This window comes from Sander vitreus, chromosome 14 (genome assembly GCF_031162955.1).
Source record: "Sander vitreus isolate 19-12246 chromosome 14, sanVit1, whole genome shotgun sequence".
NCBI classification, from domain to species: Eukaryota; Metazoa; Chordata; class Actinopteri; order Perciformes; family Percidae; genus Sander; species Sander vitreus.
In genome coordinates, this window is record NC_135868.1 from 22,688,854 (window position 1) to 22,706,006 (window position 17,153).

At 41.0% G+C, this 17,153-nt stretch overlaps 1 protein-coding gene across 3 annotated transcripts; it reads right to left on the reverse strand.

The window, feature by feature from the left end:
• Positions 1-5,452: 5,452 nt before the first annotated feature.
• Positions 5,453-16,667, reverse strand: e2f3 (E2F transcription factor 3). 3 transcript variants are annotated; one of them, XM_078268616.1, is made up of 7 exons: positions 16,221-16,667; positions 14,352-14,463; positions 12,977-13,217; positions 12,430-12,561; positions 12,018-12,132; positions 10,552-10,747; positions 5,453-7,677 (listed from the first exon to the last, which is right to left on the reverse strand). In XM_078268616.1, exons 1-7 carry the CDS (start codon positions 16,443-16,445, stop codon positions 7,397-7,399), a joined length of 1,302 nt encoding a protein of 433 aa, XP_078124742.1. In that variant the 5' UTR covers positions 16,446-16,667; the 3' UTR covers positions 5,453-7,396. The 3 variants fall into 3 exon arrangements, with proteins under 3 accessions (XP_078124742.1, XP_078124743.1, XP_078124744.1); XM_078268617.1 differs by lacking the exon at positions 16,221-16,667 and adding an exon at positions 14,883-15,082; XM_078268618.1 differs by lacking the exon at positions 16,221-16,667 and adding an exon at positions 14,738-14,853.
• Positions 16,668-17,153: the final 486 nt, after the last annotated feature.

Below are 17,153 nucleotides of genomic sequence, written 5' to 3' on the forward strand. Positions count from 1 at the left end.
TCTGTATAAGATGATATGCTTTGAGAAGATACTGAGGAAAAATGTGAAACATTTATTATGGTTCTTTCAGAACCATGTATTCTTGGACTATACCTCCCTCTAACACTAGCATTTAACCCTCCTGTTGGGAGTGTAAACTGCTCCACAAAAGGGGAAAGTTTTGCATAACTTATGACACTCGATTTGATGACAGAAATATGTCTCCTGAATGAACTTGTCTTTGTCGAATGAAGTGATGTACAATCGTGGGAACAAAATGCCAGGGCGGTGTAAAATATGTAAACAAAGAGTCTTGGAGAGCTATTGTGACTAACTAGCAATAGCATATCCCAGCTTGGGAATGTATTAGTCATTAGCTAACCAGCTGCAGTTGTTGACCAACTAGCCCTGCAAGTAGCCCCTACATCACCAAGCCTTTAGCAATGTATATTTGGTAAGGATGCTACTTTCTTATGTGGTTGGCCTTTCAAGAGAAACGTTTTTTTAAGGTTATCTTTTGACATTTTGCATCAATTAGAACGTTAGTTGGTTAGTTAGTATTAGTTGGACAGGAAACTTGATGAGAGAGCAAATAGGATGACATGTAACAAAGGTTCCAAGGCATAAACGAACAAGGGACACCACAAGGAATGCATTCTTCACCGTAAGGCCACATGGTCGACTCACTCAAAGAGCAAATTATGTAGCAACCCATTTCAGCTTGAACACCCCTACTATACATATTCAAAATGCTTTCAAACCCAGAAACTCCAACACCCATGGTTATCCCAACTCCCTCACAGCCCGTATCATTCATGGTGTTGCACTTGGTTGCACATACGAAAAGTGGGACAAAGTTGCGTGGAGAGTGAATAAGGAGCGCTTGACAGGAAAGTTCAAATATCTCCTTCACACACTAGCCGAACTCTGTGTGAAGTGGGTTGATGCATCCCCCCACAATTCCAACAGTGGAGAGGAAGAGGAAGGGGTTTTATACGCTATTTGAGACAAGCACTTCACTTAAAGCATACTGAAACCTTTAGTTCAACAATGTAAAGTACTAACTCACAACCCTCACTTTGCATTGTACTTTGGGGATGTGGAGGACAAGGCAATGTCACAGATTTGTTTTGTCTAGAGGGCAGCATTGCTCGGTCTTTTTTCTGGAGAAAGGCCAAAAACTGCTGTCGCAATTAACATTGACTGGAAGCAGAATCAATTGATAGCATAATGAAAAATGACTGTACATCCTAAGAAAGTCTGTAACTAAAGAAGCTGCTCTTCTTCTCCCAGTCCATCAGTGCTACTCAGGCCACAGGTTGGCACTGAAACACTACAGGCAGGTAGAAGTGTGCCTGCAGGTGCTTTCTGCATGTACTGTCCAAAGTCATCTGTGGATCTCTCCCAATATATCCAGAGGCCTTTCAGTCAGGCTGCACAGTGAACACGTGCACCTATCTCTTTGGCATACTTCGCACACTACGAGCTACGGGTGATGAATCAAACCACTCCTGTCCTGAACTCTCACTATTCATTTCATTCATAAACCCAAAATATTGCTAAGGCATCCGATTGGCTGGGAGCGTGCTGCGCAAAAAGACGGCGTGCTCTCGGTAGCCAATGAGAGGCGAGTAGTACGCTCTCTGCCTCTCTCTCTTGCTTTCATGCTCCCTCTTTAACCCTCTCTTATTTTTGTTCTCTCTGTCTCTCTCACACTCCCTGCCTCAGTGCATTACAGCAGTCAAAACAACAGGCTGGCTGAAGAGCGCGCGGCGTAGAAACAAGTGCTATGTTTTAGGGAGGGGAGACAGCTGGACAAGCCTATCGAGCTTCACTTTCAGAGTGGATTGCACTTGCTCCAAGTCACTCCTAAACCCCCTCAGGGGCCAAGTCTTAAGTGGTGACTTAGTCTGGTGTCGCCCTTTAAGCCCAGCCATCTGTGTATTTTGTTCAGCGCTTTAAAACCTCCTACTGTACGTCATTTGATTGTAGATAACAGGGAAAAGCACTCTAAAAATGAAACTTTATTGAGCGATTGATTGGCTGCTTGACAGCTATATTGACTGATCTTTAACTGAGCCCTCGTGAGACGGGACGGGGCTGACGTCAGGCCTGATTCAATATGACCCAATTCAATATTCACTTTGGTTTATTTTCTTCATGTGAAAATCTTTGTGGCACAGAGAGGACAGAAAAACAACAGAAACACACATGAATCAATAATAGCAGTGATCCAGTGACTCCATGAACTCAAAGTGTGTGTGCTCACAGTTGGTGGGGAACTGGGTTGACTGGGTTTACGTGGGGTTTTGAGGTGCAACACTGCCATCCATGGACGAGTCTGGATGCTGCAGGCTGCCGACAGATTACATCATCAGGTTAAGGGCGCTGATGTGTTTTTCTAAGATGCTGTGGCTCAGACAAAGAGAAGCAAAAATGGAGATAGTTGTATTCTACATAGGAAAGAGATAGGAGAAAAATTGCAAGCTGTGTCTCTGGATGTATACAGGAAAAATTAGAAGTTTTAAGTTCAGACTTTTTTCTTTTCTTTTTAATAACATTAAGAATATTTTACATGCCTTTTTTGCATTATCAACTGGCAATAAATGCCATCTGGGCTAATGACTACATTCCCAAACAAACAACCAGTCTTCTGCTGAAAAGTATAGATACAGATCTCATCTTTATTCAGATTCATATAAATTTGAATCTGACTGTCCTACTTACACAAATTATAGCCAGACAAATACTGTATATCCACCATAATTTGTCAAAACTATCCTATACATACTATACACTAACCTGTGTATGTACAGTAAACAGGCTAAAGGAATGGTAATCAAGTCAGCAGAACCAATGATGTCAGTAAAACCTAGTTTTTCAACTCTTCTAACTGGGTTCTCTATTGCTGCCTAAAGAGGCTCTATTTGGTTTATTTTCAGCGTCTTTTCTTCAGCATGTAGACCTGATCTTCTATTTCAAAATGCAATTCATCAGCAGTTAATGCCTAAAAGGTTTGGACATCAATGAGAGCACAAACAGTCACATTACATCACCATGTCAGCAGGTGTCTGTCCTGCTGTAGCCCTACTAGCTCAAGAGGTGATGATGTGTAGCTGAAACCAAACATTACACATTGGCGTTTAATTTGAGGAGCCTACTTCTTTTTAAAACTTTCTCTACTGATGTAGTTGAACATGTCCACTGTCATGGAAAAGAGGATGAATCATGACTAAAAACATCATTAAAAAAAACTCACTCAAAGCACTCAAGGTTGGCTACAAAAAGTGATAAAAGGCCTTTAATTAACAGGGCAAGACAAACAAAAAAATACACCAACGCACACTGGCTTGAGCCTTCCTCCGAGTCTAATAATGAATTTGAACATTAAACATTCCCATTGTCATGTTTTGACATTGCAGCCAATTATACTGCTACATGTATCAGTAATTTCGACTTGATGCCAAACTCATAATATTAAATTCCCGGAAAGAGATGGGTAACACTTCAATCACATAAGTTTGAAAACATCACAGTTGTGACTGCGGCAGGGATTCTGTGGGATCACACTGCCTCCTAGTGTCTCCATATATATGGCAACAGAGTCAGCTAGAGTCACTGCAGGTAAGATGCTGTAGGTGGTAAAGTCTGTAGGACACTTGGAAATGTTAGAAAGTGGGATTTTCACTAATCTTTTCTAGTTGTAATATCTAGTCAAGTCAAATGCTTTAGATGTGTTCACGTAGCAGTGGTTAAACTGCACCCGTTTAGTGTGGCCGGGCTGGTTCAGTGGCAGAGCAGGCGCACATATACTGAGAGGTTTATGCCTCGATGCAGAGGTCCAAGGTAACGTAACCCCATTTGTACAGGTCCTATCCCCTGACCAATCGACTATCCTAACGTTAACCACTCGAGGTCAAGGCCTAACCCCAACCAATCGAGCTGCTTCGTAGGGTGGGTTTTTGGCGTGGCCATAGTGGGATTCGTAATTTTGCCTCCCCTTTCTCACCTAGTCCAATCAAAATGAAGGCGGAAATGCCCAAATAATAATCTTTAAAAAAAAAAATTTAAAACTGCACCCGTTTAGATTTCAAAAGGTTATTAATTTGATTAAAAAAATAAAATAAAAAAAAACGAATCCGATTTTAAAAGGAAACACTATCTAAAATTAGGAATTCCAATGTTATTTCCACGGGCTAGGAAAGTTCAATTAGTATTTGTGAGCATGAGCTACTCCCTCTCTCAGAGCCAGAAACCAGAGAAGTCTCAAACTTGTGTCATCTAGTGTTACGTCTAGAGCTGCTCCATAGACAATGAATGGGAGACTGAGGTTTTCTTTTTTTTATATCCAAATAAGCTTTATTCTATTATATTGTAGTGTTCTCAATTCCGAAACAGAAAATGTACCCATTACCCAATATACTCAAGGCAGGCCGACATATTACCCATATACTCAAGCACCCTGGGTGCCCTCAGTTTCATCCATTAACATTCCTTTCAATTCATCGTCTATAGAAGAGTTCCACACTTTAAACTTAATGACATCAACGTTTTACTACTCTAGTTTGTGGATTTGGAAGACTTGTTCATGTTTACTAATATTTTTGAAGTGTCGTGTAGGAATAACGTATGAATTTTGAAAATGGGCACAGCTCCCCTTTAAGATTGCAATGTGTATGTAAACCAACATATAGTTAATAAACTAATCATAATAATTTACAATTTGCTTTATTATTATATTATCCATTATCATACTGTACATTTATTCTTTTTTTGATCATCTAGTAATACATTTGCCTGTCAAATGTATGAAGTAAAACACATTTGGCAGTTCAAAAAGCATTTCCTTCAGAATAATTGGTTTTTCTTTGCTACTTGCTAGACTTAGTAAGAAATGTCCTACTTTTTGACGGCCACATATCACGGTTTAACACTCAACGTTTCAGCCAGTAAACTGCTATTAAAAAAAAGAAGTAATCCAACCACCTTCTCACTCAGCCAATCACCGCTGGTGAAAACAATGCTATGCACTTCGTTACCCAACACATATTTTATTAATTTTTGTTCATATTGTTACCACAAAAACTGATCTTGAGAGTAAATTGAAGAACACAAATGTCAAATACTACAGGTTAGTATATATGGTCAAATATTACAGGTTAGTCTTGAGGGCAATGTAGCACGGTGGTCAAAATACTACATTAAAACTGCAATGTGAGTAGTGGAAAACATAACTTTATGAGAAAGGGAAGAAAGGAGGAATCAGGACGCCTGGGTAGCTCACCTGGTAGAGCGTGCACCCTATGTACAGAGGCTCAGCCCTCGCTGCAGCAGGTTTAATTCCAACCTGCAGCCCTTTGCTGCATGTCCTTCCCCCTCTCTCTCCCTATCTATCAAATAAGGCATTAAATACCAAAAGAAAATCTTTTAGAAAAAAAATAAAAAATAAAAAATAAAAATAAAAAAAGGGGGGGGGGGGAATCAACACCATGATTAGTATTAAAAACTAGTATTTAAAAACAGCTTAACAACAATTATTACAGTATGAGCTCAGGCACATCTCCATTTATTTCTGTTTGATACAGTTCTTACTTTAAAGCTACGTGGAAGCTAATTAGCCCTAAAGGTCTTCATCCCCTTTAAAAAAAGAAAAAAGTGCATGAGGCACAAATTGGTCGCATATTTGTAACGAGTGGTTTTTCAAGTAAGGAAGCATCTAAGGTCATTGAGAGCAACGGGAAAATGGATGACATGAAAACTCTAGACATTGTGTGAAAATGTGTTAATCTCCATAGTCATGTTACTCCCAACGATTTTAACCGATTTAACAGGCCGAAGTTCAGAACTTTAGAGAAAACAGGAACAGATTACTCTGGTCTGTGGCTAAATAGGAACTGACTGGGGTAGATAAAGCTATTCAAATAATACATTTTAAAAAAAGCTTGGATTTCAACAATTAGCTGTTCAGCTCCTCGCAGTGGATTTTAATTGCTAAGAAGATCAAAAGTGGCAGAAATCTTAATCTGCATGCTGATGTCCACATTTGGTTTTGAGAAGAAATTATAAAAACAAAACTGGATAAACAAAATTATCCACAGCAGTTTGACAAATACTGACTTGAGACCACTAAATCTTATGCTTTATTTTCAGTTTGATGGCCTCAATATACACCTACCTAAAATGACAGAGCTGTGGTCACCTGACACGGATCGCAGTTAAAATGTCTCCGCAATCAAGGACACATACAAAGAAGAGTCAGTTGTTTAGTGTGCTGTCAGTAGATGAGTCAATGCCTTTAAACAGCTACATGGTGAAGACAATCTGCCTTACAGTACTTGCACAAGTCACTCGCCTCAATGTTAAACAGGTACGTGCAACTTGAGATTGAGTTTTCCCATAAGTCAACAAGTATTGTTACAATCTAGACAAACCACTCCCCACAAAAGAGGAACTTAAAAAAAAAAGGTTAAATGACAAACTTGGGGAACTCAATGAAAGTTTTGTGTGAATCAAGTCTGCATCTACAAAATTGCACTTGTTGTAAAAGCCACAGAGCCCTGAGGAAACTATGACGCCACAACTGGAGACAGATAAGATACTTACCATAATAAATGGAGCTTGTACCAGCCGTGACCGATCAATATTATATAGCTTATGATGAGTGTCAGTGTCATTATCAAATTCAGTGTATCCAATGTTCAATTATTCACACATTCATTCAGTTGTTCCGGTACCACCAACTCAGTTTTTAGTGCCACAGCAATCCCTGGCTTTGTGTTACCTTACATAAAAATGATTCCAGGGAATTCCACACATAGAGGTTAACAGATTGTCTACTCTGTATCAGCAAACAGAGTTTAGGTATTAAAATTGGTATCTGGTGAGAAAGAGTTGGATTGGTGGATCCCTTGTAGCCGAGTCAAGACAAGACATGTGGGTTCTTTGCATTTTTTGTATGCTTTTAATCAACACTTCTTGACACTAAATGGGTGTCTGAATCATCAGGGTTTGTTGTGAAGGCTATGTGATCACAATACAAAATGGCATATTCCCACTGACATGGCCAATGGTCAAGAATGAGTCCTGTGTTCAGACAGAAATGCTCAGACCTTTGAGAAGGACACTTAAGGACACCCAACCATGCAACAGATTAAAGCTCTGAAACAAAGTATTTTGAATAACAGCATGCATGTCAGTCCAAGTCCTGAAGACAATAAGGAAGCCATAACAAGATCTCACTCCTCCACATACCTGAGCGTCAGTAAATCGCAGTCCCATCCGTCCAGGATAGGCAAATGTAAATATAGAAAACTTAGGTACAGATCAGCCCTTTGTTCTTTTATCGTATCCCCTTGGTATCCAGTTTGTGAGAAAATGGCAATTGCCTCCAAAATTATTGAATTTCCAAAACAGCTGCTTAGAGAAGGGGCATATCCAGGGGCAATTGTTCCAGGTCATAAGAAGAAAAGAGGTCAGTGATGCCCTCATCCTCAGCCAGGCTCATGAGGTACTCATCCCCACCAAGAGAGAAACCTAGAGGTGGAGTGAGGCCGACAAAGCTCTGCTGCTCTTCGGAGGGGGGTTGGAGGGAGGTGTGCATGGGGGAGACGGGGGCGACAGTAACTGGCGAGGAGTGTCGTGTCGGCTGGTACAGCGGGTTGGAGGTACTACCGATTCCGAGAGTACGGTTATCACTGTCTGGGAAGATAATGGGGGTGTGGATAAGGTGGGGGTGTGGATGAGGAGACATGGAGGAAGGAACAAAGATGAGCGGTGAATGTTTTAAAACCCCAAAGCAAATGTGAGCCAACAATCTAGAAGTAGGCTTGGAACTAAATACATCATCCATTGTTTCCCATACATTGACATCCATGTAGACAAAAATCACATTTTACATTACATATTTTTTTTCCCCATCAAAGGTGTAATTTTACAGCACACAGACCAGCAGTCACAGCATCAATAATTCACTTCAGGCTCTTCAGAGCCAGGCTTATGTTAGTAGCACGTTAAGTGCAATATATGGTTGTGGAGGCTCCACGCAGACCTTTAGCTGTTGCCTACGTAAGCGAAGTTTGTACTTGTGCATTGGTGTGTGCGGCAAGCCGGCATGTGTGCGTGTGGGGAGTGTGTGGTAGAGCGAGGGAGAAGTGAGAGAGTGACGGAGATTATCTTCGGAGCGAGTACTGACTCTAGAGCCATAGTGAGAGAAACAAAGTGTCTCCTCCTGTGCTTTCTGACCACAGTGGGAAATCTGGAGCAGGAAAAGTTAACCCTCTCCTTGAGTTAATGTCGTTTATGGAGAAGGAGAACCAGGAAATGAGTCGGGGGGGGGGGTATTTCAACGCTACTAAGCCACGGCTGAGCAACGTCGCTGCGATGTGTTGTTACATTTTTCGTGAGGTGCACGTTAGGCTATGGCGTAGGTTTGTGTCTCCACATACCTACGTACGTAGCCACAGCATAGATTTTACGCAGAAGTATAAATCAAGCTTTAGTAGTAGCGCATGCTACTTGCGGTGTTGTGGCTTCCTGTGGGGATTAACTGTACTGATAAACAGTCAAAACGCTGGGGGCACAGCCCAAACGTCATTTACAGTCTCTCCGCAGAAGTGTGTTCCGCTTGTTATATTTGGAGTTAACTGGAGCTAATCGTTGCTAACCAAGCCTTCAGTTAACGTTCTCTGCGTGCCCGTAGCCATTAACTGTAACGTTATTTATGCACTCGAGCCCGAAGAAAACCCGACATTTTATTAAGTGTGCTGTCAAAGTTTTAAACTACAATCCAGAGTTCTTTAATAGACAGGAAACTATTCAGATGAGAACTTAATGAATGCAACACAGCAGGGTTGTGCCGATGGTCTATGGCGGGCCGACATCGCGATTGAGAGCCACCATCGTGAATGTAGTTTAATCTCAGTAATGATGGTATATTAGGTTATTACTGTCGCTCTGTTGAAGGCAAACGTCCCGCTGTACTGTCGTTACGCAGATCACGGACATCTGATTGACTTTACTGCACCGTAGTTAGCTAAGTGAAAGTAGGTCAAGTTGTAAAAAACTGCCCCTACCAGCCCCTCTCCACCCCCCGACGACGATATCATCGTCCATCGCTATGTTTTACTGTGCGCATCGTCAACTGCCAATTTAGGGGACGTCGCCCAACCCTACAACACAGACATGTAAAGTACAAAACAGTGTGTTTAAAAGGTCCTATGACATGCAGCTTTTTGGATGCTTTCATGTAGACCTTAGTGGTCCCGTAATACTGTATCTAAAGTCTCTTTTATATAGGCCTTAGTAGTCCCCTAATACTGTATCTGAAGTCTCTTTTATATAGGCCTTAGTGGTCCCCTAATACTGTATCTGAAGTCTCTTTTATATAGGCCTTAGTGGTCCCCTAATACTGTATCTGAAGTCTCTTTTATATAGGCCTTAGTGGTCCCCTAATACTGTATCTGAAGTCTCTTTTATATAGGCCTTAGTGGTCCCCTAATACTGTATCTGAAGTCTCTTTTATATAGGCCTTAGTGGTCCCCTAATACTGTATCTGAAGTCTCTTTTATATAGGCCTTAGTGGTCCCCTAATACTGTATCTGAAGTCTCCTTCCCGAAATTCAGCCTTGGTGCAGAATTACAGCCACTAGAGCCAGTCCCACAATGAGGTTTACTTAGGATGTGCCATTTCTGTGTCTGTAGCTTTAAATGCTAATGAGGAGGAGGAGGGGGCCCATCTGAGCTTTCATTTTCTCAAAGGCAGAGCAGGATACCCAGGGCTCGGTTTACACCCATCACCATTTCTAGCCACTGCGGGACCATAGACAGGCTGGGGGAACTCATATTAATGTTAAAAAACCTCATAAAGTGAAAGTGAAGTGAAATTTTCATGCCAACATGAAACATTATTATTAACATTATTAGGATCCCCAAAACACTGATTAAAACACTCAAAATGAACAATGATCAAGAACAACCAAAATGAACAAGAATTAACTTTGGATAGCCTTAGTGTAATATGATTTAGAGAAGATTTAGGAGGAGAGGAGTTAGGAGGAGACATGACGCGGGCATAGTGTTGAGATTTACAATAACACGTACCTTTCTGTATGGATCACAGTATGGTTTTGAGGTTTTTAATACATGTCAGCTCTGGGTGACGTTAATCAGGTATTTTATCTGCCGAACCATACATTTTATTTGACAAACTAACCAGATTTAGTTGAAAAAGCACAGCGACACTTCATCTGTATCATGTTCTAGCTTGGTTTGTTTAATATGTAAATAGTTATGACTTTCTAAATTATTTTTATGTAGTCATTGTTTCCAATAAATAGTTCATAAACCTTTGTTTGACTAGTTTATTACTGAACCCAGCTACCGTCACATCCCGCGCCACCCATCACCACAAGTAAATTCTCAACCTGTAGGAAACCCTGCATCATCTTATAAAAGGTTCCTGTTTGGGCAAAAGCCCGTGGGTTGTCGCTTCCTTCTCTGTGGCAACAAAGTACCATTTTATAAGGAGCAACTTGTTTGAGACAGACCGTGGGATGTTGAAAGTGCTAGACTCACCTTTGGAAGACACCTGGACGAAGCACGAGTAAGGCACAAGGGGGGTGGAGCTGTTCCCATTGGCGGGCGAGTCTAAGTGGCTGCTATTGGCACCATTGGCCACAGAGCTGTCTGTGGCTTCCATGGGGATGGGGTCATCAGAGCAGAGGAACACCTCAATGGGTCCCTGTGTGCTGCTGAGGTGGACCTGAAGGCTCTGAACATAGCGGAAGCAGACAAAGTGCTTGTATTGAATGGTCTATGAATACAGTAGGAGCTAGCAGCAGACACTTAGAGTGAACTGAGTGAACAGTGTCTTGGGAGGATATGGCAAGAACATAATTTAATTTGAGCCAATGCTGCATCAGTAAAACGAAAGGATTAAACCATACTGTGTTGTTTGATTGGAATTTCAAGTCAAAATATGTCACTGCAACAAAAACAAAAAATAATTAACTGATTATGTGTTTTTTTTTAGGGCTGTCAGCTTTAACGCGTTAATCGCGATGCGATTAATTTTTTTTTAATTGCATGCTGGCATTTATAAATTTATTTTACACTTCACTCGGCTTTGCGTCGTGCCTAACAGGCTACTAGTTTGACCCTTTGCAGCACCGTTACTTATCATCAAGCTCCCACTTCCTCCTAACACATCCTGCTGCTGCAGGCTGCAGGCATGATGGAGAAACACAGCAGCAATAACTCTGAATGGAGCTTTTTATTTTCCAAAACTCCTGGACGGCTCGTAGACAAGTCGAAAGCCATATGCACGTTGTGTAAAGCTGAATTAAAATATCACCGAAGCACGTCAAGCTTGAGCTACCACCTACGGAGCTAAGCATAGTAGTACAGTTAACGTGATGCTACCCGCTAGCGGGCTAAACGGGTGGCAACTAACTGCAGACCTGTCAGCATCGTAGAGGACTCTGGTCCTAAAGACGTACTACGGTTGACCTGTCTCGTTGCCGTCGAGGGAGACAGTAGTTTTCACGGACACACAGCCTGTATGACACGGAGAAAGCAGCCACACTGAACTGCTGCAAGGTGCTGCAAACGCTGTCTCATTAACCGGTGATCACTGGACGTCAGTGAGTAATCAACATTATTTAGGAGTTACTAAACACTATATTGACTCTAGTAAGGATAGGGATTTTTAGTTTTTTAGTTAGGTACTTGGAGGAATTGTGCAATAATGACAGATTCACACATTTTTCTTTTGTTTACAGTAAATAAATAATTACAAATCTTAAAATCAAGTTCATATAGTAACTTTCTTTGCATTCATTTGACTCCCAATCAAGATACACTGGTAAGAATTGCTTTTGATTGTTAATATGTACTTAAAAACTGTTCTGAAATGCAAAATAATAGAATTTTAATCATGTGATAAAATATGCGATTAATTATAGACATTCAGCGATTAAAAAAATGTTAATCGTTTGACAGCCCTAGTTTTTTTTTTTTTTGTTTTTTTTTTATAAATATACCTCTTCTGGGTGTGGCACCTCCAGTTTTGTCTCTGCAGGGGCTTTGATCACGATCACAGTCTGTTCTCTCATGCTGGGAATCCTTTGGACATCCTCGTAAGTCAAATAGGCAAACGTGATCGTCATGGTTAAGGTATATAATCAACCTGGATGTGTTTGTGTACAGCTGGGGATACACTCAAGGACTAAACTCAAAATTCACATCATAAGCACAACAGCGGTGGCTAGGGCGGGAGGCCTTCATCCTTCCAATGCACACGAAAACATAAAATGCCATTGGTTTGGCTTGGCCTTCAGACACCCCACCAATAATGCTTTTCACGTAACGCTTGGGGAACACCTGTTTGACCAGCAGTCAATTTGGGTGACAACAACAGTACAAAGCGAAGCTGAAATTATAACCCAAGGATATTTCTGACTGCTCCGGTTCTCACACAGCTGGTGAACCTGCCGCGTACAGCTTTGGATCAGCTCGTCCAGCCTCCTCTCCTCCTCAACCAGAGTCTTCAGCTCTTGATCTAGGTCCACGTTCATTTGACCGCCCCTGTGCACACACATCCGAGCAGCAACACAGGATTAACACCACAACACACCTCACTAAGACATCAAATTGATGATCAAACTTAACCGATCATGGGGAAATTAAGACTAAGACAACTGAGAAAAACAATACGGCTAAAAGTACGTAGAATTATACAGTCACACGATGAATTAAGTCCGACATCTAAAAGCTGAATGCAAAGTATCCACCAGCAGCTGGTACCGTCTTTAAAAAAGGTAGAATTACACACCACTCGTACAAACATACATAGTAATGTATAGATGGACCAACATGTTTGTTAAATATTGATTAATTCTCAACAAAACATACCAACAAAGCTTCAGCCGCCATAATGTGCACATACGCATCGTACAACAAGCTCTTTTCCCGAAAAGCACACACTACCACTCATACTTACAACCACTCCACGAAGTTTTTAGACTTCTTTTTGATGAGTTGGATCCCTTCCAGGACATTGGTGACGTCGTAGACGCGTCTCTTAGGCGCATTGAGCTCCTGGGCGACTAGGTTGAGGTCCAACACCCCGTCAGCGGAGCGGCGCAGCATCTCGGCAAACCTCTGCGTCAAGAAGCCGAGCGAGGTGTCGCAGCGCGACTTCTCAAATAGGGACTTGCGTGCTATGGGATTGGGGGCGGGAGCTGCAAAAACGGGGTGAGAACTGAGAATTCTTTTAAGAGCCTTTGATGATTTCTGTATCTGTTCTAATGTGTCATATTGTAATGTACTTATTTTGATTACATCCCTTCTAACACTTGCCATTCTTCTGTTGCCACTGCGCAGAACAAGGACTGGGTTACCCTATGGTTTCAACTTTCAATGCCATATGATATTAGACATTGTTTCTCCATCATAAATTCCCTAATTTTATTTTAAACCAGATACTCAGTGAGAATATGATGTAGTGAAAGTTATGCAAATGAACAGCAGGACCAGAATTCAGCAGTCGACCAATGTTTCACTGGTAATATGGGGAAAGAAAGAAGACGAAAAAGTGTATTGGGAACCTCTTGGAGGCGACGTGATGAACAGATTCAGGGTAAACAGAGCAGACTAAAAGCAACTTGGGAAAACTCTAGACTATAAATATTTAACAAAACCACTCAAGCGTGGTGCTGGATAGTGCACATGAAGAATCAAGTGAACTTTGAGCTGCACAAACTACAGCAGCAAAGATTAGTCGATTAGTCGTCAGCTTTTAAATTAAATCGCCAACTATTTTGATATTGGATTAGTCGGGTTAAGTAATTTTTTAAGACAAAAGTAAAAATTCTTTGATTCCAGCTTGTTAAATGTGAATATGTTCTAGTTCCCTCTCTCCTCTGTGACAATAAACTGAATATCTTTGAGTTGTGGACAAAACAGGACATTTGAGGACGTCTGCTTGGGCTTTTTGGAAACACTGATCCACATTATTCACCATTTTATAGACCAAACAACTAATCGATTAATCGAGAAAATAATTAAATCGACTATGAAAATAATCGTTAGTTGCAGCCCTAGCACAAACGCAAATCAGCTCCCATTTAACCCAGTCACCACCACTGTGGAGAATATGTTTAAGACACCACACCGACAAACATCACTTTGACAAACATCGAAAACATCACAGCATCATTGCTCTACTAACTTGACTGTGTGTTTATTTGCTTACAGACCCAACACTATATGTCAACTGCTTGACAGTTTGACGCAAAACACCACAGCGCAAGCTGGTATCTACTACTTCTTTTGGCCAGCAATGGAACATTGGCTCTTATGGTTAAAAGTCTTACCCTTTTCTCCTGTGTGGGACAGAGAGGCCATCGGCTTTTTGGCTTTGGCGGTCCAGCCACCATCCTGAAGGTCCTGGGGGTCTGCGGTTTCCAGCTCCAGCCTTCTCTTTGCCTGAGTGAAAAGAAGCAGCATGTACAGTTAAAATGCTTTGTATTACAATAGCATGCAACTTAGACTTTTACTTTGCCATTATCTCACTGAATCATGTTGCTAACAGGGCAGCCATTTTGGCCAATAATACAGTATGAACTTGCCATGAACCCATTGTATTCACTTATGACTTGATCTGCAGGTAATTAGAAGCATTGAATGTGTATCTGCATTAACTACAGTTTATCTTGTCATCTGGAGCTGGTTAATCATCGTTATTGAAGATTGTTATTACCTGGGGGTTGGGACAGAAGATAGCTTCCCTCACCAGTGTGTTTAGCTAGTTGGAACAACATCTCCCCATCCCCCTCCCATGCTCACCCAAGGCCCAAGTAGTAGTTGCTAATGGCAGTAATGAATACAGTGGAATTTACAGTTACCTCCTTAACAATGTAATCCCACAGAAACTCGACTGTTAAAGAGCGCTGTCAGCGTGCGCACTCGAAGACCAAAGTGTGCAAAAGTATGTTTTCGACCAGGCGCGGTGTGATGCCTCAGCCAAGGTAAAACAAGCATAAAGTTACCGGAAACAGACAAATGTAGTCGAAGCTTCACAAATTCGCCTTCAAAATAAAAGTAGGCAATTCAAATTTAATAAAGTATACATTCTATAGGCTAGTATCGAAAGGACAAAAAAAAAAAACAGATCTACAGTCAGCTTTTCAGTCAAACAAAAATGAATTTAGGTATCCAGTTCTGTGGACCTAGAATTATCGAGTATCGTTTTTCTATACCAGTATTATATCAAAGTTTAGAATTATGTTACCATGATAGCATTGTGGTCAGTGCTACAATCAATCAACATTAATACAGACTTTTTTGTCTGGCCTAATTCCAAGTTGTGGCAAGTTTTTGTTGTTTTTTAAGGAACAAAATTGATATTTCATTAGCATTTCCCCCCGAAAAAAAACAGCTTTCACATATTGTTGTGCTTCGGCTTAATTAAAAGCTGTATTTCACACATCAATGCTATATGTCCTTTTCTATGTGTCAAACCCACTGATACAAGAAAGCCACAGGTATTATCTTACCACTGCATTTAACGTTTATCGTTTAAACAGAAGCAGTCGCTGTTTTCGTTAACTCCGTTTACTTGGAATGACAATGCCTTTATTCTGAAGACAGATTTAGCGCTTCCGTTAATAACCAGGGTAACCATCGCGTGCTTGATGCAGCTAACTAATGTTTCATTTCGAGTTACCAGTGGTGCTAAAATGTCACTGAGAAAATACATCGTGTCCTCACGTATGTGTGCGGGTGGCTAATTTTACAAACACACGTCGCTAGATAGGTTACCAAGCGTCCAACCTAATTTGAAAAAAATTAACCTATCATGAGGGACAAGCTCGGAAGGGTTAACGTTAAATAATAAACACGTCCAGATGTGTATATTTGCTAGCCATACCTTAACGTTACATTAATTGGTCGAAGATGGTGGGTGATGTTACGTATGAATAAACAGTAGCGTAACCCAGCTAATAGAACAGCTAGTAACGTTATGTACATAGTGTAACGTTACATAACTACGTGTGGACACAAAATAACAAATGTGACCACACATTGGTGGGTGTCACAATTAATATGGAACGTTAACCACCAACCACTTGGCATATCAGCTTTTAATATAACGTTAACTTTAGCTAGCCTGTATCCAAGTTGACCCAGCTCCCCACGCATTTTGCGTCTGGTTAATTCTGCTTAACGTAAGTTAACGTTACCTGAACTCGTTCGAGCTTAAATATCTGCCTTGTCCCTGTTGTTGAGGGTCCGGAGGGTGTAACGTTAGCGTACTTTGGACCGTAATTCGACTCGGAGAGTTTCACTTTAACGGCCCTGACAACGTACGGCGAAGGGCTGTCGGTCCGTATGGTCGAGCTATTCTCGGACCAACCCACGCTAATGTCGACAGAGACCTCCGAGACCGAGGAAACCCGTTTTCTCATCTTGTCCCGTATTGACTGCTGCCACTCTTATCATTTCTGCCGCTTGTACAATATAAAACTGGTCATATCCCTCTCTATCTAGTTCAATTATCTCCTTTACTAACGCAGAAAAATATTATTTTAGGTAGCAGCGAGTCACAGCTGACACAAGCGCGGGAGGATATTCTACGCGCGAAGCTCAATATTCCCCGGGACAGTTTTAAACCAGATTTGCATGTAAACTACTGTTGGCCATCACTGTGTACGCGGCGTCATGTACGTCTGACGCAGCTCTAACCGACCAATGGCTACAGAGCTCTGCAACAAATTAGATTACTTAGTCTTTATGTGTTGCATTTCTTGTTTTTTATGATTGAAATGACATTTAAAATTGAACATGAAATGAAGTTTTCTTGGGAAAAAAAATAAGACAGCCAAGTACATTAAACTATAATAGTATATAAACTGTATGCTGTTAAAACACATACATTGGTGAGGGACAAGTACCACAAACAGGAATAAGTTATTTGGTTAAAGATCTTGCTGCTAAAGATTATCATGTGTATCATCACACATCAATTTCAGAGATGGTGTACAGGTTTACTATATAATAATGGGGCCCTAATTACCATTGTGGACAAAGCAGTGAAATTGCGTACAGGTTTATAAATATAAAAAAAATGAAACAAAAACTAACAATATTACTTCCCAAATCCCCACCTACACATT